Below are 27,218 nucleotides of genomic sequence, written 5' to 3'. Positions count from 1 at the left end.
ACAAATATATCAGTGTGTCGAATCTGCTGTTCGGAGCGCCAAAGTCACGTGATTTCAGTCGTTGGCAGTTTGACACGCGATCTGAATCATGATTCGACACACTGATATATTTGTGCTCCGAAGCTTCATGAAGCAGTGTTTTGAAATCGGCCATCACTAAATAAGTCGGTATTTTGTTTTTTTGTGGCGCTCCAAAAATATTCTCGTCGCTTTATAATATTAATATTGAACCACTGTACTCACATGAAACAATTTAAATGTGTTTTTAGTACATTAATGGATCTTGAGAGAGGAAATGTCATGGCTCCCTATGGAGGCCTCACGGAGCTATCGGATTTCAACTAAAATATCTTTATTTGTGTTCTGAAGATTAACAAAAGTCTTGCGGGTGTGGAACGGCATGAGGGTAAGTAATAAATGACAGAATTTTCATTTTTGGGTGAACTAACCTAGTTAATGTTTTTTTTTTGCATATGGGGAATAGTTCTAATGTTGTTTCATGCTTCTATTTACATATACTGTATATTTGGCCCCAGATGGACCTCTGTCAACACCAGTGTTTGTCAACTCTGTCACTATTTGTTTAAAAACCCAAAAACGACTTTTTAACAATATCTAGTGATGGCCGATTTCAAAACACTGCTTCAGAGCGTTATGAATCTTTTGAGTCGAATCAGTGATTCAGATCATGTATCAAACCGCCAAACTGGTGAAATCATGTGACTTTGGTGCTCCGATCCACTGATTTGATTCATAAAGCTCCGAAGCTTCAAGCGCAGTATTATGAAATCGGCCATCACTAGATATTGTTAAAAAGTCGTTGTTTTGGCGCACAAAAAATATTTTCATCGCTTTATAATATTAAGGTAGAACCAATGTACTCACATGAACTGATTCAAATATGTTTTTATTACCTTTATGGATCTTGAGAGAAGAAGTACCATTGCTGTCTATGCAGGCCTCGCTGAGCCATCGGATATAATCAAAAATATCTTAATTTGTGTTCCGAAGATGAACGAAGGTCTTAGGGGTGTAGAACGACATGAGGGTGAGAAAATTTTTTGGGTGAACTAACCTTTTAAAATATAATTTTTTTATAGGCGCCTGATGAAGCTGACACAAATTAAGTTCAGAAGTGAATTTTCATGTCCCCTTACATGGCTCATTAGCTGAGACCTTTGTCTACAAATATATCAGTTTTAAAATATTGTATTATTAAATAATAAAAACTAACTTCTAAAATGTTTTGACCCTTATCTCAAGAATCAGTGAGAAACAATTTTCTTTCTGAAAGCACTGCATAAGAATCCATCAGATTTTATTTTATTCTAATTGAAGCAGCACGTGATCACAGGATTTTGCGTACAAAAACAGGGGTGACTTTTCGACCGGGCCAATCCTACTAAAAACCTAGTCTGACAAGACAGAAGTCATCTATCTCTCCTCAGTGTTTTCAGCCTCAGAGGGACGTTGATGAATGGGGCTTTGAACTTGCCTCTGGGCAGTGAGGCCTCCATCAATCTTTTCCCTCCTACAAACACACAAGCACACCCACGCACGTGCATCAAGCATGCAAATACACACATTATTCAAAAGACAGAGACGCACTGAATCACAGACCTCAGAACTGATTTACAAGGATTTGCTGAGGATAAACTAACCATTTAAAGTCATTAGGTAACATTCCAAGGTCACTGTAAATCTTGCAGAACTGGCCTGCACCTGGTAGGTAAGACATGTATAGGCAGTTTTTTTTGCGTGGTTGAAACTGGGCCTCGTCACTATCATGCATGAATATCAGGAGTTTTGTAATTCACCCCCCAGCGGCTCCTGCCTCCCAAACCAGGCTGTGCACAGAGCCAGATAACAGCCAGGCCTGGGCAACCGGCTAGACAGCTTAATCCCATTGGTGGCAGGCAGCAGTGACACACTGAACCTTTGAGTAACAGAACAAAACACATCAACCACGCATACCACAAATATGATTATCCCTCGTTATCAACAGTGCCAGTGGGCACCACAATGTTGTAATGCAGAGACACAGAAGCCCCTTGGCAAACCTTTAAACCTCAAATGCAATTTAAACACGGGCCTAATAATGCAAGTATGCTTGAAAACTGTTGTAAATATTTATATTCTATAATAAGGGTAGGAAATTTGGGTTTTTGAAACACTGGTATTTTGAAACTGAATTCAGACCTGCATTCAGTCATGCATTAAGAATACAAAAGAATACAAATTTAATTGTAAATTGTTTTTTTGTCTACAATTGTTTAATTATTCTTTATGCTATTTTATGTATAATATATATATATATATAGTCCAGTCCAAAAATTTGGAACCACTAAGATTTTAATGTTTTTAAAAGAAGTTTTGTCTGCTCACCAAGGCTACATTTATTCAATTAAAAATACAGTAAAAACAGTAATATTGTGAAATATTATTACAATTTAAAATAACTGTTTTCTATTTGAATACATTTCACAAAGTAATTTATTCCTGTGATGCAAAGCTGAATTTTCAGCATCATTACTCCAGTCTTCAGTGTCACATGATCCTTCAGAAATCATTCTAATATGCTGAACATTTAATGTGTACAATTGTACAAAATATTTGTGTACAATATTTTTTTTCAGGATTATTTGATGAATAGAAAGTTCAAAAGAACAGTGTTTATCTGAAATCTAATCTTTTGTAACATTATAAATGTCTTTTCTGCCACTTTTGATTGATTTAATGCATCCTTGCTGAATAAAAGTATTCATTTCTTTAATTTCTTTTCAAAAAAATAAAAATAAAAAATTCTTACTGACCCCAAACTTTTGAACGGTAGTGTATAATGCTACAGAAGCTTTGTATTTCAGATAAATGCTGTTCTTTTGAACTTTCTATTCATCAAGGAATCCTGAAAAAAAAAAAAAGTACACAACTGTTTTCAACATTGAAAATAATCATAAATGTTTCTTGAGCAGCAAATCAGCATATTAGAATGATTTCTGAAGGATCATGTGACACTGAAGACTGGAGAAATGATGCTGAAAATTCAGCTTTGATCACAGGAATAAATTACTTTGTCAAATATATTTAAATAGTACACAGTTATTTTAAATTGTAATAATATTTCACAATATTACTGTTTTTTACTGTATTTTTAATTAAATAAATGTAGCCTTGGTGAGCAGACGAAACTTCTTTTAAAAACATTAAAAATCTTAGTGGTTCCACACTTTTGGACTGTACTATAAAAAGTAGTTTATATATAACATATATTGTTAAGTAAAATAAGCATTTTATTTTACTATATTTCATTGTATTATGTCATTCATTTCTGTGACGCAAAGATGAATATTCAGCATATATTACTCCAGTCTTCAGTCACATGATCCTTCAGAAATCATTCTAATATGCTAATTTGGTGTTCATTATTAAATTTGGCGTTCAATTATTATTGTTGCTCAATTAATAATAATAGTTAATGTTGAAAATAATTTTTGCTGCTTAATATTTGGGTGGAAATGCAATACACTTTTCCCCCCAATTTTTTTGATGAATAGAAAGTGCAAAATAACAGTATTTTTGTAACATTATAATTTTTTTTTTTTTTTTTTACTAATACTGTTGATCGATTGAAAGTATTAATTTATATTTTTCTTCTTATATATTTTTAAATCTTACCCAAAACTATCACGTTTTCCACAAAAACATTATACAGAAATAACCGTTTTCAATACTGATATTAAAAAGAAATGTTTCTTGAGCACCAAATCAGCATATTAGAATAATTTCTGAAGGATCATGTGACTGAAAATTCAGCTTTGCATCACAGAAATAAATCACAAATATCTTAAAATAAGAATAAGTTCTTTTAAATTGTAATAATATTTCACAATATTAGCTTTTTGTTGAATTTTGAATACAGCCTTGGAGAGCATGAGACTTTCAAAAACTTTTTATTCCAAACTTTTGACCGGTACTGTAAATGTGTAAACTATAAAGATTTACAAGATAACTAAAAACAAATGTGCCAGCCAGCTATATCACACTTATAAAGCAGCACAATGCCCTTGCTTGACTTCCGGCAATATTTACAGTTCACCCTGAGCATTTCACACATAGCTTCAGCTCTGCGCTGCACACGTCAAATGGTACCTGTCCCTTTAAGAGGCGGAACCATATGCCCATATTTGTACAACTTGGGGATTTAAATGCCCGACCCCTGCTGTCAATCAAAAAGACCAAACAATCACAGAAACCTTTGGGGCTGCGCTCCTTTACAAACGTGTCTTTCCCTTTTGCATGTAATACTGCCATTAATTCGAGCAAACCCCAAAATTAGAAGCTACTTTCCAAGCAATCTGTAATGCACATTTAAGGCACTTAACGAGAGAAATAGGCAATTGTCTGATGTCGTAAACTCAACCACACGTCTTTGTTTAGTTACCCCCTCCCTCCCTCCCCATTCCCCGTGTAACTTTTCATCGAAACCCCCCACGTTTCTTCACGCTTCACAGACTGCTGCAGAAAACTCAACAAAGAAATAACCTGGATGTCAAATACATTTAATTTACGAGCTAAGAGCAATAAAAGTCGCAATATAGGCTGCATAAAAGATAAAGCAAACCCAAGTTATCAAAATATCCAGATGTTGTTCGGCCAATATTATGGTGAAAATGAATTTTAAACAGTGTAAAACTCTAAAAATGCTCGTTTTTAAACTCTCTGATAGCAACTAAGTACTTTTCGTGATATTTTTCACCATAAACAACATCTTAATCAAGTCTTAAGGAAAACATCATGCACGAGTTCACTCGAAAGCAAGTTTCAGCACCACATCGATCATGTTTTGGTTCAAAAATCCATAGCCATTCCTTTTCTAACGGTTTTCTTTTTTCGTTATATTACTATTTTGTTATTTTAATGCTTTTTTAAAAATCTTATCTTATATTACATTCTAATAGTTTGACTTTTGACACCCAACTGCAGTTAAATGTACAATATTAATAAACCTTCAATTGACGACTGACACCCCACAACCTCACGTGCACTTCAACATCATACATGTCAATGCTGTCATTTATTTCCTTACAAGACACAAAACTACATAAGCGGTTCATGTCAGCTGATGCTCTGCAACCCTAGCCACAAAGCTACTGAGAAAACCCTACGTGAACCCATTTTCGCTGCACAGATCGCTGGATTTTTTTTGAGAAACCATGGAAAAACAGTCAAATGTTACGGCAAAGCAATAACGAAGCTAGGAAAGAATTAACAGATGGGCAACTCGAGTGTTTATATTATGAAAGTGGCAAATGGTGCGATTAATGCCTGGAAATATTGACAAAGCAGCGCGTGAAATCGTCTCGAGCTCAACGCACGGCTTACTGACATCCGAAGTGCCATAGGATTTCATACGCGGGTATCTTTTTTGCTTTTCCGACACAACATATGACGAAGAAACGGTTGAATTCCTTACCTGCCGTGAAACCAGTCCTTACAAATATCGCATTCTATCATAAACCGGCTCACATCGTACGGCTGCCGGCAGACGCAATACAGCTGGGCCGTCGCCATCTTCGGACTGTCCCCAAACAACGCAGCCAAGCTGGAATCGGGTTGGGCGGAGATTCCTTCTAATTATGCGGAAACAACACAGAGAGGAACGCGAGGGGAGGGGCGCGAGAGCATGTCGTGACGTCATGCGTCAACACTGAGCGCGAGGCACGCCAAAGTCTCTTCATCATTACGTAATACGAAAATAGGAGTGATAATAAAAAGCATTGGATGGGACAAACGAGTCATGGATACATAAGTACAAGATTTTAACGTCCAACAGTTGTTATTTTTGTTAATCTAAACTAGCCTATAGCTTAACGTTAAAAACTGTTAAGGTTCATTAATATCATGCGTAATCGTTTTAATTTCATTAGATTTTATTATTATTATTATTATTGAAGAATACAATGTACAAGCGTTTTAGGTAGGCTATAAAAATGGTAACGTTTCCAATTTTTAGTGTAACAAAGTTTTAAGCCAGAATTTTTTTTTTTTTTTAAATATGAAATATGAACATATAAAGTTTTTTTAAATGTGAAATCTTACTTTGAGAGCATCGGATTACTATTTTTAAACTGAAAACATATTTAATATTGATCTGTCAGGTGAATATAATTTCAGGATTTTAGAAATTATTATTATTTTTTTTAATTTCAGAATTTAATTACCATTTAATTTCAGGAGGTTTAATAAGCTTATATATATATATATATATATATATATATATATATATATATATATATATATATATATATATATATATATATGGTGAATAAGATGAATAAGGTTTTTAAAAGAAAAAAACAAACATAATGGAGATATAATTAATTTGAAGTTTTATTAAGTGTTAACAATGAGATTATGTGGTTTTTATAATCAACTAACACTGCTTTTGTCATTTTTTACAAGATGGACACAATTTGTAACGAAAAAAGTAATTTGGTTTAACCAAAAAATGACACTTTTGATTATACCGAATGATGATATTTTCAAACAATGTTAAAAGACTGATATAGCTAACTGGAAAAAGGACAAACATTTTATATTTAGTACAAGTTTTTAAAATATCACAACATTTTCCATGTTTTATACCGAATGACCTTTACAGTGGTGTGAAAAAGCGTTTGCCCCCTTCCTGATTTTTTACTTTTTTGCATGTTTGCACACTTTAATGTTTCAGATCAACAAACAAATTTAAATATGAATCAAAGATAACACAAGTGAACACAACATGCAGTTTTTAAATGAAGGTTTTTATTATGAAGGGAAAACAAAATCCAAACCCACATGGCCCAGTGTGAAAAAGTGCTTGACCCCTACACCTAATAACTGGTTGGGCCACCATTACCAGCAACTACTGCAATCAAGCATTTGCAATAACTTACAATGATTCTGTTACAGCACTGTGAAGGAATTTTGGCCCACTTTGCAGAATTGTTGTAATTCAGCCATATTGGAGGGTTTTCGAGCATGAACCGCCTTTTTAAGAAAAAATCATGAAGGGGGCAAACACTTATTCACACCACTGTACATATATATATATATATATATATATATATATATACAGTACAGTCCAAAAGTTTGGAACCACTAAGATTTTTAATGTTTTTAAAAGAAGTTTCGTCTGTCTGCTCACCAAAGCTACATTTATTTAATTAAAAATACAGTAAAAACAGTAATATTGTGAAATATTATTACAAATTAAAATAACTGTGTACTATTTAAATATATTTGACAAAGTAATTTATTCCTGTGATTCAAAGCTTAATTTTCAGCATCATTACTCCAGTCTTCAGTGTCACATGATCCTTCAGAAATCATTCTAATATGCTGATCTGCTGCTCAAGAAACATTTAATGTGTACAATTGTACAAAATATTTGTGTACAATATTTTTTTTTCAGGATTATTTGATGAATAGAAAGTTCAAAAGAACAGTGTTTATCTGAAATCTAATCTTTTGTAACATTATAAATGTCTTTACTGCCACTTTTGATTGATTTAATGCATCCTTGCTGAATAAAAGTATTAATTTCTTTAATTTCTTTTCAAAAAAATAAAAATTCTTACTGACCCCAAACTTTTGAACGGTAGTGTATAATGCTACAGAAGCTTTGTATTTCAGATAAATGCTGCTCTTTTGAACTTTCTATTCATCAAGGAATCCTGAAAAAAAAAAGCACACAACTGTTTTCAACATTGAAAAAATCATAAATGTATATTAAACAGCAAATCAGCATATTAGAATGATTTCTGAAGGATCATGTGACACTGAAGACTGGAGTAATGATGCTGAAAATTCAGCTTTGCATCACAGGAATAAATTACTTTGTCAAATATATTTAAATAGTACACAGTTATTTTAATTTGTAATAATATTTCACAATATTTCTGTTTTTACTGTAATTTTAATGAAATAAATGTAGCCTTGGTGAGCAGACGAAACTTCTTTTAAAAACATTAAAAATCTTAGTGTTTCCAAACTTTTGGACTGTACTGTATATATATATATATATATATATATATATATATATATATATATATATATATATATATATATATATATATATATATATATATATATATATATGCTTTGCATGACATGAAGCAGACAAACAAACACAAAAAATAAAAAATTGTATACACGACAAATTAATAAATTGTGAATGCGAAAGCAATCATCTTGAATGTGGTGTCTGAGAAAACAACAAATAGAGGTAATACGTTTAGTCTTGGTTCAGTGTATAAATGAGACAATCATATGGTTTATTTGGTACTCACAATTTTTTTTTTTAATTGTGAATTTATTATTAAGACAGTTATGCTCGCCCATTTTTAAAATTTAAAAGAGCAAAAATAAATAGGTCGCACAACAAATGTTAAATAAATATTTTACAATTTAAATAATATATCATTACTGTATTACTCATATAATGTCACTATGTAACAAGAAAGGATGGTAAATCTGTCCGTTTGCTAGTCCTAAAGCTTTGAGGAGAAGGTTGACTATGTCGCCACCTTGTGCAAAATCGGATCATTACAGTTCAGGTAAAAGCTCTATAACTAAATCCCCGTAAATACACTGCAAGCGACGCGACAACCTCGAACGCTTCCATTGTAATCAAAGAATCAGCGACGCGGGGAAATGAGGCGGCGTTGATTACAAGTTTGTCGCGTCGCGTCAGATGGGCTTTAAGCTTCGGGGCGTCGCCTTGAGTCGACCCGGACCAATCGGGATTCCGCTCAGTACTTTGTAAACAACACAGCTGCACGCTGTATGAAAACTTTACTACGAGAGGATGTCGCGTGCCGAAGACTGCCAGAAAAATCTCTTAATTCGGTAAGGGGCATGTTTAAAATTCCTACAGGCTGTGTGAGTTTAAATGTTGGTCTCGTCGAAGATACGAGCACTTTTCTCATCTCAGAAAGAACGAGCGCAACTGAAGATGTTGGCAGACATCCGGGACGTTTGTCGGTGAAAAATAGTGAACGCTGGTGTATTTCTTTTGGCAAAATCAGTTTGTTGTGACACGAAGAGTAGCTTTATGCGTAAATAAAGGAATATTCTCAAAAAGGTGGTCATTTTCGTTTCGCGTTTCTTTTGTAAAAGAATGAAGCGTAATGAGATCCTTATCGTAAGTGATAAACTCTTGCGCAATTGAGCCCTAGGGAGCATCGGTGGGCGGCTTACTTATTTTCAGTACATATATTTTTAATATCGTGAAGTTCAGGGGTCAAGATGTTTTGTACACATTTTATGACTCTTAAAGGTGTGTGTGTGCATGTAAACGTTTGGAAATGGCTCAAAATGTGAAAGATATTCTCAGTTGTATGCACATGGACGCTCATTGTTGTTTTATATATCGGTCAATGACGTGATGCTTGTGTTCCTCAAAATGCGTATACAAATGAATGTTTTTTTTAATGCATTGTTTTATTAACACGATTTAATGTGTGGATTAAAAGTCATTTTGATTGTTTTTTTTTAAAGGTTCGACGTCAGAAATGTCGTAGCTAAATAATAGAAAAAAAGTTGAAATTCTTAAAACTGTATTATATTATTAATTCTTCTCTTAAAAAGTAAGCAGTGGAGCAATTTTGTTTTAAAAATTTATAATTGGAAAACCTTTTTACACAACCAATATGTAAGTCATGTGACATGTATTAACCTTTTTTATGAAAATGCACATTTTGTTAATATCAAGGTATTTTATTACATTAATTCATTATTTTAAAAAATAAGCAGTGAAGCAATTTTGTTTTAAATATTTATATCTGCAAAACTTTGTAAATCAAAGTCAGTGTGGCATAAACCAACTTTTTTGTTATGATATGAGACATTTTTATGAAAATGCACATTTTGCTAGGGTCAGGATATTTTGTTACATTTTGTTACACTTTATATTAATTATTAATATTTTCTAAAACAGTTAATGTTTTTTTTTTTAAATGTTTTTTAAACTTTTCAAAACATTGAAGTTATTTACAACTATTAACAGTTCAATAATTATTTTAGTAATTTTTATGTTAAGGTCACAATACTTGTCATTAAATTAAGCCATTAAAATATATACATTTTTAGAAAATATTCTATTTTTTTTTTTTTTTCAAAAATGTATAATACCAAATAATACATGTATGATCAATTTTTTTTTAAAAAGATTTCATATTTCTATTAGTTGTTGACCCATATGTGACTTTTCATAAGAGACTACCTTGGCTGTAATTAAAATCCATCAAAAAATCAATTGTTTTGGATCATTTGCTGAACTGAACCAATCTAAGTGATCAAATGTAGAGTTTGACGGTGTGACGTTCAGCTCAGTGAGTCATTGCTGCGTTTTTAATAACAACAAAATGGATGTTTCAAGTGCGCTATTAGGTTTCAAAATCCTTGTTGCTGGAAGGAATATGGCGCTCAATAACAGTGTTTTTACAGTGTTTGTTTGCTTTTAGTGATGCATGCAGTGCTTCCTTTGAGAAATCTGCCCAGCAGATGCTTTTCCGAGTACAAGCACAACACCAGAAACAAAACAGAAAATGCCTCAGCAGTTTCAGTTTTTGGATAGTTGCAGAAGGCGAGAGGCAGGGCACGGCAGGTGCTCGTTTAAGACATTGAACATGAACACAGGATGTGGGTACAGCCTTCATTTCAGAGTCTCGGCGCTGCACGCGCAGCGTTCATCCAGAGTCCTCTCTCCTGAGGAAGAGGAGGAGGGGTGCGGAGGATTGGAGCTTCCTGCCGGGGGGCTCAATCGGGAACGCAGTGTCTTCTCTGGCTCCTGAGATAGACGCACTCAGATCTGTCATTCAGTGAGCAGGTTGAACATTCAGTGGTCATCATATTGTATCCCAGCAGTGGATTTTTCAGGACAGATTGATTGGAAGTCTTGCATATCTTGATAATCCTTTGAATCAAGAGTGTAAGCACCATTCTTAGTTTAAAATCAAAATGGCGGATCTCTCCGTGTGGCCGTTATGGTTGATTTATCTCCTACGCATACTGTCACCTGCTGTGGTTTTTAGAGACTTTGCTTCTGAGAAATGACATTGTTGACTTTCTTTTACTTGAAATGCAAGATCAGTGTTTCAGTTTGGAAAAATGAAGAATGACTGAATATGGTCACACTTTAGTTTAGTATATATATATAGGTCATTCTCACAAAACCATTAAAACACCATGGCACTAATGATTATAAATATTTTTGGGATAGTTCACCCATAAATGAAAATTTTATGTTTATCTGCTTACTCCCAGGGCATCCAAGATGTAGGTGACTTTGTTTCTTCAGTAGAACACAAATTATGATTTTTAACTGCAACCGCTGCCGTCTGTCAGTCGTATAATGCATGTTAATGGGAACTTCTTTTATAAGAGAAATTTTAAGAATTATAATTAAAATTTAATTATAAGAAAGAGATCTTATAAGATTTATAAGATAAGATTTAATTATAAGACTTTAATTATAAGAAATTAAACCCTGCGGCTCGTGACGACACATTAATGTCCTAAGACATGAAACGATCAGTTTGTGCGAGAAACCGAACAGTATTTATATCATTTTTTACCTCTAATACGCCACTATGTCCAACTGCGTTCAGCACTCGCTTAGTGAGGTCTGATCGCGCTCTGACAACAGAAGTGAGTACGAGACATCACTTCCGTCATCAGAACGTTTTCAGACCTCACCAACCGGATGTGCAGGACAGTTGGATATAGTGGTGATTTAGAAGTAAAAAAATGATATAAATACTGTTCGGTTTATCGCACAAACTGATCGTTTCATGTCTTAGGACATTAATGTGTCGTCACGAGCCGCAGGGTTTAATTTGGATTTGTCTGTGCATGTTTTATTTACTCTTATAAAAGAAGTTCCTATTCACTCCCATTATACGGCTGACAGACGGCAACAGTTGGAGTTAAAAATCATAATTTGTGTTCTACTGAAGAAACAAAGTCACCTACATCTTGGATACGCTGGGAGTAAGCAGATAAACATCAAATTTTAATTTTTGGGTCAACTATCCCTTTAAACATGCATTTTAGTAATATATAAAAACATCATAATAAAGACAATATCGTTCTCTACACTGAACAAAGAGTAATTTCAACATAGGAATGAATTATTTTTGTATTTTACTGCATTTTCTGTTGAAATTCTCATTACCGCAATGCGTCCATTCAGTATATCTGAATGTATGTAACATTGTAATTGAAGCATGAAAAAAATGAAAATATTCTATATAAATGTTCTAATAGATGTTTTCAAATTACAGAAAAAAAAAAAATTAATAATGTATAATAATAATGAAAAAATCACAGATGTTTTCATCCTCCGCAACATTTTTTAAGGACTATTTACACACACAATTTTAAATAAACCTTGATTTTGAATTTAGCAGAACCTTAAAGATGGCTACCAGTTAAAATAAAAAAATAAAAATTCTCTTGTCAGACCATGTACACAACATTTTGATTATCATTACCATAACAGGTCATTTTACTATTTAAAAAAACTTTAAATGAACAATTTCTGATTCTAATTAATGTCTAATTATGTACATTGAATAAAAAGTTGGCTCAATCATCATGGCTTTTCTGTATTTAGCAAAATATGCTAAGGTACCTCATCCTCTGCAATACCATTCTCACTTACCGCAATAATTTAAGGCCAGTTGCGGTAGAGAGAATTTCTGTTGCGGTAATGAGATTTTTAAAGACTTGTTTTGGAAAATATATATAAAAAAAGGGGTTACACTTTATTTTACAGTGTCGTAATAGTGTCAAGTTAGAGTTAGGGTTTGGTTTAGGGTTAGTTACTTAGTAGTATGTTATTACTATAGTAAGTACATGTAGTAACCTGTAACTATGGCACTGTTAAATAAAGTGTTACCATAAAAGGTATTACATTGTCAGTACAACTTTTAAAATGAATGATCACTTGCTCTTGATGTCTAAAAAGGAAATTTGTCGATTCAAACATTTAAAAAAAAAAAAAAAAAAATGTTTGAAATTTTGTGAGATTTAGTGAGAATCGCACTCATCTGAAATATTATGTTGTAAGGTGTATCTATATAAGTCACTGTGACTTCACACACACAAAAATCATTACCTGTTCAAAGTGTTGAACCACCAACAGAGAATGCAGTAATTCATTGTGGTAATGAAAATGCTCGCTCAATGCGTGCATCTTTACACACATACTGTGCATTTCTTTGTTTTGTTTGTTGTGCTTCTGAAGCGGAAATGACGGTAGTTGTTTTCTGAGCAGCTGTTTGCGGGTACTGAGAACATGACAGTGAAAGGCTCGTCTGGGTCGACTCAACGTCATGGTTTCCTGGCATTTATGCTAATGGAAAAAAAAAAAAATCATTAAAGCGGAATTAGTGAGACACACACCAGAGTGTTACTGTCATATATAGATAGGCCTTAAAATATACTGGCTATATCTATACTATTTTATTTCCTTAATCACTGTTACTATTGTGATTGTTACTGTTGTTATAGTACTAATATAGATGAATAATATTAGGCTATGTAATTCAAGCCAATTTAATTTTATTTTTCTAGAGCTTTTAACAAAAAAGAGAGCATTTTACAAATTTAGTGCATTATTACAGTTAAGCAGGGCAAAAGTGACAATAGCGAGTTAAGATGGATAGATAATGAACCATGAGGTGAATCATATTTATATTAGTAAAATAAAGATTAGTAATTTCCCTTGGGAAGTGGCTTAGCAATAAAAGCTCTTGACTTCCGTATGAGTTATTCATTATGGTAAATGGTTTGCATTATAAACAGGAAGACCAACTCAAATTGTACGTGGGAATTTTTGACCTTATCCCTTTTGTAAAGCCCCTCAAACTGGTTTGACTCGCCCCTCTCTCAGTTTATGCTGTAAAAATGACTGAAAATGATGAAATCATGTTTACCTAGCACAACAGAGCGTTAAATCTCAACAAAGAACGTGACGGCTTAACTTTACACAAAGGAATAAGGAAACATGATACATTTCTTTGAAAATGTTTCCATCTAGTGGACGATTAAGGTCAGTTTGATAACATTTTCTGTTTATGGTACTGTTACATTGAACATTTATATAAAAAAATCTTTTGTACATTCCCCTGTACTATATGGTACAGTAAGAAAATATACATTATTAAATATGAAATGTGGCTGGCTGGCACCTTCTGGAAAAAGTCTTGCTCAATTTTATTTATTTAATTTGATTATTTTTCTTAATTTTTAAATTCTGCATATGTGTTTTTATTATTTATATTAATTTATTTATATATGTATGTGAATAATATAAATACAGTATATATCAAAATTATTTTTTTAGTATTGTCTGTATTGTATTACTATTATTTATAAATAGTATCAATATTTACTTTTATTTTTTATGATGTTTTTGTCGTGTATTAGTAATATATATATATATATATTTTTTTATTACTATTATTATTATTATTTTTTTTTTACGTATTTATTTCAGTTAGTTGACAAGGCAACATTTCTCAATTTCCTACTTGATTTATTTACTGATAACAACACTGTAAATCAATGCCTTTTTTAATTTTTATTTATTTTTAGAAAACATAGATGTTGTTATTATTATGAATTATATTTTACGTTTGTTTATTTTCGCTGCAACAATGACAACCATATTTTAAATCTGTGTCGAACTTTGAGGATAATAAAGCGAGTTCCACTGTTGTTCCAGCAGGTGGCAGCAAACACCAACTTAACTGATGGTTAATGCTCCACAATGAGGGATTTTCCCTAATATTGTGAACTTTAGTACTCGATATCCTCTGCTTCCTTTGGCAGAATGTATGAGGCACTGTCACATTCACCCTTAGCTTTTTTATTTTATCTTGTTTGCTTTGCCACGTTAACACGAAGCAGCCAGGATATTACTACCTACTGAGTAACCCGAGCCGTTTGTGGTCCACGACTGAAAAATAATGAATAAAGAGTAATTATTGACACACAGGATCCAAAGTTCAGTGACATAGCCTACTGTACGCACGCACTCGACGTTTGAAATGAGACCCTGGCGTCTCGCACGCAAAATCTGGGACTGATGCATCTGAGAGTGCTGATGCTAGATGCATGTGCGAGATAGAGAGAGGTTTGTGTCTGAAAATGAGAAGCTATGGATGTGAATGTGGCTAGAGAGTGTGCGTCAGAGTGAAAGAACTGTATATGTAAAAACGGGCGGTCAGCAGGAAAACTCCGCTGTAGACCTTCTCACCTTCCTGTTTAAGCAGACTGCTCTTAATTAGCCCGCCTTGCGGCCTGGTATCAACCGCTTAATCAGGCCCGGCCGACTGTAGCCTCTCTTAATTAGAACAAATAAATGAATCAGAGTCACGGTGGTCACACAGGAGTGCCTGTCGACAGAGTGCGAATATTGTAATTGATTTCAATGGGAAATCACTGTCTTTCTTCCCTTCCTATAAAGCCTCCTTTGGTTTAAACAGTTTTATAAAGACCATGCTGTTTTTTTCTTCTTCACAGGTTTCTTTTAACCCGTTTGGTCATCCCTTAATATCAAAGCCTGTTTTCCTGAGGGAATGTTTGTGTGTGGTTTCAGAGGAATCTAAGGTAGAGAGATCTGTGGCGCATTCAGAAAGTGTGTTTGTGAATCAAACCATTAATGTATTCGGTTCCTACATCTTTGAGCGCTGAATTCATAATTGAGTATGTTTGGGCCATCCATGCACATCCTCTACGGTTAAAAAGAAAAAGGATTTATATGTATTTACATGGGTCATTAACGAATAATGTTTTTAAAAGCGTAAAATTAAGTGTTAATAATGAGATTATGTGGTTTTTATAATGAATTAACACTGCTTTTGTCATTTTTTACAAGATGGGCAAAATTTGTCACCAAAAAAAGTCATTTGGTTTAACCAAAATTTTGGTTTTACCGAATGACACTTTTGGTTATACCAAATGACGATATTTTCAAACAATGTTAACAGACTGATATCTAGCTAGATAGCAAAAGGACAGTCAAACATTTTATATTTAGTATGAGTTTTTAAAATATTACAACATTTTCCATGTTTTATAGCGGTTGTACCGAATGACCTGATGTTTCGAGACGGCAAGTGAAAACATAAATTTTTCAAATAGTTAAGAGAGAGTTAGTTACTTTGCTTCACAACCATGTGGTCCTTTGCAGGTGTCTGAATGATGTCACATCCTGTCACATAATATTGACAACATGACTTGATCCAAAATGGTCCCTTTATATTGGTTGCTCCAAATGACATAAATGAAATTCATTTTTCCGGACATTCTTTCTCCTAACAAAGCAACGATTTCTACACATAATTGTAATACCATTTTGCACTATGTTGATATATGATGTAATAAAATCATGCCAGAATAAAAAATATATACATTTATTACATATTTTAATTACAAATGAAATGGCTGTATTGGCCTTTGGACGGTTAAACCGAATGACTTTTGACACTTAAAAATCTTTAAAATACCTTTATATGTAGCAAAATATAATAAAAACCTTTTGGATTCAATAAAAGAGATCTAGTTGTGCTACCTTGCATACTTTGACTGTCATATCTTTGATTTTTTTTTTAATAATTATTAAGGACTTTGGACAAAAAAAAAAAAAAAAAAAGACCCGTCATGTCATTGACCCAATAATTGTTCCTTTTTTTTTTTTTGGCTCAAAAATCTAAAGTGGCACATTTAGCATCAATGTGTATTCAAGTCATGTTTAAGTCTAAAGTATGTCCTCATTTAGATAGCAGAATAAATGTGTATGCGCCACTGTGTGGGAACCTGTCTGACGCTCTCCCACAATCGTGCTGTCCCATCTCTCTCCTCACTCCTTATTTCACTTTAATTCCAGTTCTCCCACAAACAAACGGTAAATCCTGACATCTCCGCTTCTCTCAGTCTCCGCCACAGGACTCAAAACAGCGTGTGACATTCACGGCTCTCTAAAAGGCGGCTATTGTTCTGCGATAGGCTTGCTGCAATAGTTTTTGCCTGTTTTCACTTCTAAATGAGAACTGGTCTCGGGACTGACCTAGGGAGCAAAAAGTGCACCCGGTTGAATAATTGTACTTTCCACCATAGCCAGTTGTGAGAACGAGTGTTTTAAAGTATCTATTGCTTCAATAAGGCTAGTTCAATAAAGCTGAGAATGGGAGAGAGGCCTTTAACACTCAATAAGTTGTGTAAATACCTCTGTCAAGGGCGCTCAATAGATCCTTCTGTGAGGGGGACCGCAAGTTCAGTCAAAACTGAAACGCTGGTTTTGAAAATCTCCATCTGTGTTTTCTGTTTTAAGGGTGCTGCCAGCTTATTCGTCACCATCGCTGTAGCTTAGTTTCTGAAGGACAGGCCTGTTACGGTGACGTCGTCAGTCAGCTTTACTTCAGCTATGTAAAGTAATGACCTCACGATATGAATAAGCACAAATGCTGCGATTCATCAGCCAAGTAAAGCTAAAGCTAACGTTTTTTTGAGTGTCGCCCGTGTATGTCCTCTACTAACAATGTTGGGTAGACTACTTACCAATTTTATCCCATTACTAAATTCAAACTACACAATAAATAGTAGTTAGGAACGTAATCTACACATTACACACTTTATGTAATGTAATCAGACTACTTTTTGATTACTTCTAGATTACTTTTGACCTAATTTGTTTATAATATGGATTTAAATAAGATTATCTTGTACCATATTGATAAAAAAAAGAAAAGAAAAATTATTTATTTATTTTTGTGGTATCGACAACTTGAAGTGTATTTAAAGGTGCTAAAGAGGATGTTTTGTTTTACACGTTTTTGCAATATTACTTGAAACTGTCTTTACTAACTGATAAAAGACTATTTATTAGGTGCACTGAAAGGAATAATATTAATATACATCATCTGTGCACGAGGTAGGGCCTTAAAAACATCAGCCAATCAACGTTTACGCGATGATCGCGTAAACGATTGGCCCTCTGGCTTGTCAATCACTGCCATGACGTTCCTTGTGAGAGACGAGCGCGGCTGCGCGCTCCAGTAACTTTCCACACTCCACAGGCGCGGCATGCGATGTTTTTGTCCGGAGACAGGAGTAACAACTGCAGATTATGAGTTACCTGCGGTGAGTCCGACATAATGAATCCACTAACACGACACAGCGAATGCCGGTGGTAAACACTCGTGTTCCAATACCAGTGTTTACGAGTTTTGGGAGGCGAGGGGGGTTGTTCTTACGCATGCGCTCATTTCAAAAACTCCGTAACAGTCTTTGGTTTCTCAGTCGACAAAAAGATCCTCTTTATCACCTTTAACATTACTTTATGTCACGGTTTTCCAAACTAGTGTTTGGGAAGAAACTGCAGAGGGGTTGTAATTGCTGAAAAGCTAATGATTAATTAAATCTTACAAATGTCAAAATAAATCAAAATCAAACACTTGACACAGTTATATATAACTGTAGTCCGATTGCTAGGATTTAAGAAAAGACATATAATCTAAACACAAATATTTAAGTTTTAGAATCTGATTATGTAATCTAAATAATCAGTTACCACCCAGTAATGTCTATAGCCAATCAGATTCATCACTCTGTATGATGTCATCACACAGTTTTGAATACTTGGATATTCCTCAGCTTGTTAAACCAAGTCACGGTGTACTGCAGGACCCGCAGGTACCCCTAAAGGTCCCAAATCCCCTCCCCGGCACAGCGAACCCTTACAGGGGGAACAACCACCGCCTTTGTTGGCCGCCCCATGGATCTCACACACAGTTAATATAGACTTTTCCCACTGCCTCTGCCAAGAGTCTGAAGTCATTTAATGAAGTGGCGCTGAGTTTGGAAGGAACCAGTGTGCAGCTCGGCGCTGACAGAATGGAAAAAGCGGGCGCTGTGCGCGCAAAGCGGGGCCCTGATAGCTAGTCACCTCCGCGGTGCCGAACACAAGAACACCATTGAGACCATGCAGGGGTCCAGCCTTAACCTCGACACCCCCTTCTCCTGCCGTCAGAGCGATACGCATGCACAGTTGCACGCTAGTTGGAGGATTGCAGAGCAGAGGCGGGTGCCTTCTTTGTTGTGGCGGTAATGGATCTGTTAGGAGTAGTACTTGGGAGGGCTGCCTGAAATGAATTACTGGTAAAGCACTTACTGGGGTCTATTATATAACATTTTATAGATCTTTCTGTCTTCTTTTGGATCGATATCTGGGCTTATGACGTATTGTGTCCATGATAAAGGAAAGGAAAAGCATTTTAAAATCTAGTTTTAAACCTGCGCCAAGTTAAAGGGATGGTTCGCTCAAAAATGAAAATTCTGTCATTAATTACTCATGTCGTTCCAAACCCATTAAACCTTCGTTCATCTTCAGAACACGAATGAAGATCTTTTTGATGAAATCTGAGCTACTTCTGTCCCTCCATTGACAGTTACGCAACAACCACTTTGACACTTCAAAAAGTTCCTAAAGAGATTGTAAAACTAATCCATATGAATTGAGCGATTTAGTCTAAATAGACTTGATCGCTTTATATGATGAAGAGACTGAATTAAGGCTTTTATCACATATAAATGAATCAACTCACACATCAGTTGTGGTAAACGGAAGCTCAAACATGTTCGCTTGACCTGTAAGAGAACCAATGAGGTTCATTCTCGTGTTACGCAGCACTGGTTTCGGTGAGCTTCTGCTTATGTTGCTGATCAATGTTTACATGTGAATAAAAGCCTAAATTAAATCTGTTCATCATATAAAGTCTTCAGAAAATTTGGACTAAACCGCTCAATTCATATGGATGTCTTTTTATGAACTTTTTGAACTCAAAGTGGTAGTTACGTAGCTGTCAATGGAGGGACAGAAAGCTCATTTGTGGTCCAAAGATGAATGAAAGTCTTACAGGTGTGGAACGATATGAGGGTGAGTAATTAATGCCAGAAATTTCATTTTTGAGTGAATTTATACTTTAAATGTACTAAATCCTAACCCTTTAAATGGTTTCATGTGGCTTTTTTTTTTAAAAAACATTTTGAGAAAAGTTAATGACTCTAAAAATGTCATGTGGTGTAACCATCATGTAAAAACTAATATATTCATTACACCTTGAATGCATGTGAGCATAAACATCTTAATAAATATTTTTGTTTATTAATGTATTAATTATATTTTTTTCATGCTTTTTAAATATGTTTTCAATGTAAAATTATTATTATTTTTACAAATATCATGAATTATTATCAGTATCAGAACCTTGCACCACATGACTTTTTAAAGGTCAAATGATCTGATATTTTAAGAGACAGTTGTGGGTCTGATGGGGTCCTTATATACATGCATACATATACATATTTACATAATAAATTTAAGTCATGTGGTGCAACCAACATTGAGAAAAATTATGCTATTCTTTTACTGGGGCTATTTTTCTTCTTTGATATTAGGACAGTTGTCACTTCTTCACTTTATGCCCAATAATAAAAAATAAAAAAATGCTAATCAAATGTAAACTCAAGTTATTTTATTTTAATTAATTAGTTTATACAGTAGTCAACATTTGAAGTGGATCAAAAAAGTTCATCAAAGTTGTTCTAAGAAGTAAGTTGTCTTAAGAAGAAGGTTTTAAGACAACTTTGATGAAAGGTTTTGATTCACTCATTTATATATTTAAAAATGAGCTTCACATCATTGACCTGCCTGTGAATGCTTTGTAATTTCCTATAACTCTTGACTGAGTCTTTAGCATGTAGCTGGTCTCCTCTAGCCACCCCGCTCCCTTTCAGATATCAAACAGTATGTTCACAGATTGCTTCCTCTTGCGCTTTCCCGTCACGCAGCTGTTTGGTTGCGAGCCCCCCTCCTGCCACCACCAGAACCCTTCAAGTGTCATCTTCCTCCAGTTTGATTCACAGTCCTCATCCGTCTCCCTCTCTCACAGACCCACACTGCTTACTGTTCTCCCCAAACCATTGAGGGACTGTCATCACACCGACTCAGTGTGTGTCTTTCAGAGGGCGCCTTGTTTTCATGGAGTCCATAAGCCTTCCCATAAATCCTCACACAATGTGGTTTTGTCTGGGCTTCGGATTTTGAGAGCTGGGCCGGGGTGCCTTCGCTGCATCTGCGGGGCTTCTGTCGTCCTGGCTCCACGTGTCTATGTGCCTCTAATGAGGCCTGCTGCCCAGCACACACAGAAACAGAGTCATTCACCCTGCCTGCGTTCAGCTGTGTGCCACTATGCAGAGCGCTTCTTTTCCAGCATGCCGCTGCGCTGCCCTACTTCCTTGTTGAGGTTCGAATGAACTCGTTGTCTTTAGTCTTGATCCTATTGGAAGCAATAATTTATGTCAAATTCCATGAATGCTCTTGCATACATTGCTTTGGATAAATGCACAAGCTCTGACTTCAGTTATCAATTATCTGCCTTAGAACTTGGTCTTTCTAGAAAGGAATTCATTTACCATTTATTTTTTTTTTTACCAGAATTGCTTGTAACCTGCATATGTTGTGTTTTGGATGCTAGGCCTCAGGATGGGATGGTGTCCCTACCAGATTTCTTTTGCTTGGTTAACCAGCTTTACTGGGTTGACAAGCATTTTTTTTGTAGTGAACAGCATAGCTGTGCTAGACTAGTTCCAAACTATGCACTGGCAGTCTTAAACTTAATGTTCAAAACTGATAAATTGGTGGGTTGCCTAGTCAGCTAATTGGGAGCGTCTTAATGGTGCATCTAAGGGTGCTTTCACACCTGCCTCATTTAGTTCGGTTGAATCCTACCAGAGTTCGTTTGCCCCTTTGGTGCGGTTCGTTTGGGCAGGTGTGAAAGCAGCAATCGCACTCGGGTGCGCACCAAAAGCGGACCAAACAAGCGTACCGAGACCTGCTTGAAGAGGTGGTCTCGGTACGCTTTCAAACGAACTCTGGAGCGGTTTGCTTGAGATGTGAAAGCAATCGACCCAGTTAATGGACCAACGAACCAAATTATATCATTTTCATAACGGAAAATATGATATAAAAATCAGTAATGTCTGATTCTGTGAGTGAGCACATTATTTACAATATCTGAAAGCCAACGATCGCCTCTGGTGTGTTATTACACTTCTCCGTGCGAGAATGCTGTCCCGACAAAGTCTCAATTCCCGCTCTGCTTCATTATAAAATTCAAATGGTGTCTCTCGACAGACACACGGACAACAGGTCGCCTACTAGACAGCGCTGGGAAATCCAGAGATGGAGAGAGAGAGAAAGAGCGCGGGTTTGAATTTGCCGCAGCAAATATGAATTAACTGCGGGAGAGAGCTACATTAATAAAGTGTTTGTGTGTGTCTCGACAGTTACAAATAAAGCCACAATAAACTCATGGAGCGAAATTGTCAATCATTATTTTGATGGATGACGCAGAGAAAATTCTGACCAATAAGAGGACAGTTTTACTCCCATGTGACTTACCTTAAAGCATTTTGGTACGCTTTGAAATTTTGCCATGTGAAAGCGAACCGAACCAAGAAAAAAAAGCAACATTGTAACAAATTTAGTCCCTGTTTCGGAACAAAACAAGCGATCCATAGGTGTGAAAACACCCTAAGACATCTTTCACATTAGCACTTTTGGTGCGCACCCGGGTTCGATTGACGTCAGAGTTCGGTACGTTTGGATGATGTGAACACGGTCTTCTGAACTCGGGTGCGCACCCGCGAACCGTACCCGAGTCCACTTAGGGTGCTTTCACACTTGGTTCGATTGCCTGGACCGAACCCGAGTTCGATTTCTCCCCCCTCCCCCTGCGCCCACTGGACTGGTCCGACCCGCGGTTCCTTGGCGTCATCGAACCAGCAGCTGTTTACTCCGTTGCTTAGTAACGACGGCGCAGGAGAAGGCGGCAAAATGCATAACGTTGCTCTCCTCACTTTCATATTTTTGTTTTTGAACCGTTGGTTTTGTTCATAACGACACTTGCCTCTATCTGCCGCGACTGTAGTACGGAAGGTGAGCAGAAATAAGAAAGGCTACACTACAGCTCTCTGCTTGCAGCACGTCAGTCACTCTCGTTGGGAAAGTGAGTGAAACACACACACAAACACACATTTTTATTAAATAATACGGCATTAATAGCGGTTCACTTCCGCAATTTGGTACGTTTGCATTCATATCAGAAGCGAACCGTACCGGAGTTCACTTGAACCGCACCCCAGACCACCCTTTTTAAGCGGACTCGGGTACGGTTCGCTGCGCACCCGAGTTCAGAAGACCGTGTACACATCATCCAAACGTACCGAACTCTGACGTCAATCGAACCCGGGTGCGCACCAAAAGTGCTAATGTGAAAGCACCCTTAAAAAGGGTGGTCTGGGGTGCGGTTCAAGTGAACTCCGGTACGGTTCGCTTCTGATATGAATGCAAACGTACCAAATTGCGGAAAGTGAACCGCTATTAATGCCATATAATTTGATAAAAATGTGTGTTTATGTGTGTGTTTCACTCACTTTCCCGACGAGCGTGATTGACGTGCTGCAAACTGAGAGCTGGAGCATAGCTTTTCTCATTTCTGCTCGCCTTCAACATTCTACATTCGCGGCAGATAGACGCAAGAGCCGTTATGAACAAAACCAACGGTTCAAAAACAAAAATATAAAAGTGAGAAGAGCAACGTTATGCATTTTGCCGCCTTCTCCTGTGTCATCGTTACTAAGCAACATAGTAAACAGCTGGCGGTTTGATGACGCAAACGAACCGTGGGTCGGACCCAAATAATATAATGTGAACACAGTCCAGTGGGCGCAGGGGGAGGGGGGAGCAATCGAACTCTGGTTCAGTCCAGGCAATCGAAGTAAGTGTGAAAGCACCCTTAATGTAACGGACTTAATAAGCGTGGATTTGAAACACTAATGATGAAATTTGTCATACACAAACTTTATCTATACCCAAATGTACACATAAAAATGTACACTGTTATGTAACAGTCGGGATCATTAATATGTACGCCCCCAATATTTGCATATGCCAGCCCATGTTCAAGGCATTAGACAAGGGCAGCCAGTAACGTCTGGATGTGCACAGCTGAATCATCAGACTAGGTAAGCAAGCAAGGACAACAGCGAAAGTGGTGGGGGGATCTGCTGCTCTTCAGAATATCTTCTTTTGCATTCAGCAAAACAAATTTATACAGATTTAGAACAACTTGAGGTTGAGTAAATAATACCAGAATTTTCATTTTTGGGTGAACAATCCCTTTTATGTTATAAAGCATGGAGAATACTTTTTGTGTGCAAAAACAAAACAAAAATAACGACTTTATTCAACAATTTCTTCTCTTCCCTGTCATTCCCCTATGCTGTTTACATTGTAGATACAGTGCAGTGCTTCCAGGTTCTATGGCAGAACACAGACTCAGTATTGGCCGACGCTGTTCATGTGAGCAGCAAGGAGCCAGCCGATAATGAGCCGTCGTTCTGACATACCCGGAAGCACTGCACTGTCTCTACATGCAGGAACACACCAAGCCAACGGTCAGCCGTCGGCACTTTTTGTTCGTCTGCTGACTAAGTTTTCTCAGTGTGTTCTGCACTGTCGGCTGAAGTTGGTCCTCATCTGCCTTTTTTCGGCCAATTCAACATGTTGAATCGGCCTCGGAGCTTGTCGGTCCGTCAGGCCATCTGATCATTCTGATTGGCTGTTCAGATACTGCCACCTGCTGGTACGGAAAGGCATTTCATCTTATGCAGGCGCAGAACGGACGTGCTACTTGGCCGTCAGCTGTCGAGCGTTGGTTTGGTGTGTCAGGCCAACTTTGGATACAGACGCTGCTGACGTGAGCTAACTCCGCAGTCTTCTTTTGCTGCCACTAGTTGGCATCGGGTTGGTGTGTTCCTGCCTTACAACGTAAACAGCTTACAGGTGTGGAACGACCAGAGGGTGAGTAATTAATGAAAGAAATTTCACTTTTTGGTGTACTAACCCATTCAGAAAAACAGAATTTATATTTTAAAGACTTTTAAAGTTTTCAGATCACTGTTTTTTTTTTCACTGTTTTTTTCATACAATTCTCTGTCATCGTCAGCATTGACAGTCTATCTTTTGGCATTGACGACGCAGCTACGCTTTTCTCAGACCGTGTCTTTGATAACTCAAACACAGCAGTCCTCGCTCCAATTTGCCTCTAATTTTGGCAAGAAATTAAGATCTCCTTTAACTGTCTGCGAGTGGAAAAATAACATGTAGTGTATGGGAAGCATAAGACAAGGAAAGGAAGAATATCAGCTTAAATTTAAAAAGGTACTCTCTCAATGTAACCAGAAAAGGTGACTGTGTTCAGTTCAGGAGCGTGTTGAGCTCCCCCAGAGGCCCCGTCACTGCCTGATACGCGCTTACATAGAGTCTGTGCATTTGACTGCCGCTGAAAAAAAACACAAAGTGTGCTTAGAGTGTGCCAGTTCACCAGTTTGGTGGTCTTCTTCTGAAGGCTGTTAATTAGTGCAGAATGCAGCCTACAGTTCCACTGCCAGCTCTGATGAAAAGAGAGAGAGAACGGACAGGAGAAACGCTGAGATAGAGAGAGAGATCGAGGCTATAAGGCGAAGACTTGAGCAGCTGCCAAGAGCAAGGAATTCGTGATGGGTTTAGAGAGAGATCCCACATGCCCGTGTGGAGTGTGGAGCCTTGTTGCGCTGATGGCTTCTGACCCGGTTCAGTAGGGTTGACTGCACAAAGCGTTCACTTTACTCGGCGAGCGTCATAACATCGGCGCAGACATTTCGGCTCCTTACATCACCGGTTAATAATTCACACTCGCGCTTGACATCGGCGCATTTCCTGCGTGCACAAGGAACGTACACCGCAAGGAGGTCAAGCCATATGATGAGCCTCCGGTGAGCGTGTGACCACGAGACTCTCCTGCATTCAGGATTGAAGTCGCTCGGGCCAAGCGAATACGCCCGGCACCAGCGAGAGATGTCTGAGAAACATCAAACGCTCTTCTCGTGTGTGGGCCGGGGACGTGCGCAGCCTGGCCTTATTTAGCGCTCTCTCGCTTCATGTGCACGATGCTAGAGCATGATTTAGCTCTAGTCTCTGCTCATTGCACTCTATTTAAGCACTTTTCTGGAGGGTACCAGGCCCCAAGTGAGCCGTTTCAGAACGACCCTCTTGTTTTAACTGCAATGTGTTTGGAAAACATTGGGCCTCGTGGCTTTGCTCTCGCTCCCACTAATCCGGGAGATATAAATGACTCCTGGCAGACATACAAAGGAGTCTGCTTATACTTAAAGGCCATACGCTTTTATCGAAAGAAGGCCTTTACACACACACATACACACACTCTTGCCTGGTGGCTTCTCTCGAAGGAATTGCATAGCAGACATTTGGCAGAGTGAATTGAGGAAGATTCCTCCCGTTGCATTTAAAAGCACCGTAAAAGCCACCCTGAGGGGCCCTGCGGAGGCTGACCACACTGGGGGAAAGGTCAAGAAAATGGAAAAGGACATTATGTCATGCCGGTTAGGATTCAAGGCCTTCCGGATTTCTTAATCCCCTGCCCTCTTAATGGTTAATAGTAAAGTGCCCTTTCAGTTGAATTGTGGTGGCCCCCGGAACAAGATTTCAACACACACAGACTATTGGCTGAACATCTGATGCATACGCTACACAAAATTAGAAACACTTCAGGAGTTTTGATGCTGTCATCTGATTGGTTGAATTCGACAGGAGATGTGTGTGTCACGTTCTTTTTTGGTCTACCTGGAAACAAAGATGCCGTGACGCCAAATCCCCTCATGGAAGAAGAACTCTGTCGTGTTTACAACTGTAACAATGGGCGCTCATGAGGATCAATTAAATCCTAGATTTTCATCAGTATGTGAAGTATGTAACTACTAAAATACGTCTGGGTTTTACACACCGGTCTGTTATTGTAGGAACATCGACTTTACATTTTTTTTTATGGCCCTAAAACTAACTGTGATTGGTTGCTTTACATGTCAGTCGGCCTCTGGGTGGTCCTTGGCCAATGAAAGCTGCTTTGGAGTCCAGACCTTCTGCCGTCAGTCTAAAAGTCTGGCAAGATGAGACTAAATCTACAGCACCTCTTCCAGTCCAAACTGAATTTCATTTGGATTCAATCGGTTTGATTGAGCTGTTTACATGAAGACTTTTCAGT

The 27,218-nt window shown here is 36.9% G+C and overlaps 2 protein-coding genes across 4 annotated transcripts in view; one reads left to right on the top strand and one right to left on the bottom strand.

The window, feature by feature from the left end:
* kdm7ab (lysine (K)-specific demethylase 7Ab) overlaps nucleotides 1–14,086 on the bottom strand; it is a 42,022-nt gene extending 27,936 nt beyond the window's left edge. The window contains exon 1 of one of the 3 annotated variants that reach the window (XM_067380452.1): nucleotides 13,166–14,086. In XM_067380452.1, the coding sequence (XP_067236553.1) occupies nucleotides 13,166–13,209 (44 nt within the window). In that variant the 5' untranslated portion in view covers nucleotides 13,210–14,086. Of the gene's footprint in view, nucleotides 1–2,813; nucleotides 3,098–5,473; nucleotides 5,602–13,165 lie in introns of those variants that run through there. The other 2 variants (XM_067380451.1, XM_067380453.1) reach the window with 2 other exon arrangements.
* Nucleotides 8,621–27,218, top strand: part of ccnd2a (cyclin D2, a) — a 191,229-nt gene continuing 172,631 nt past the window's right edge. The window contains exon 1 of the mRNA XM_067380455.1: nucleotides 8,621–8,892. Within this exon, the coding sequence (XP_067236556.1) occupies nucleotides 8,830–8,892 (63 nt within the window). The 5' untranslated portion in view covers nucleotides 8,621–8,829. The remainder of the gene's footprint in view (nucleotides 8,893–27,218) is intronic.

The sequence above is a fragment of the Chanodichthys erythropterus genome, chromosome 24, assembly GCF_024489055.1.
Source record: "Chanodichthys erythropterus isolate Z2021 chromosome 24, ASM2448905v1, whole genome shotgun sequence".
NCBI classification, from domain to species: domain Eukaryota; kingdom Metazoa; phylum Chordata; class Actinopteri; order Cypriniformes; family Xenocyprididae; genus Chanodichthys; species Chanodichthys erythropterus.
Note: the sequence above shows the minus strand (reverse complement) of the source record. Positions and strands in the feature narration are given on the sequence as shown.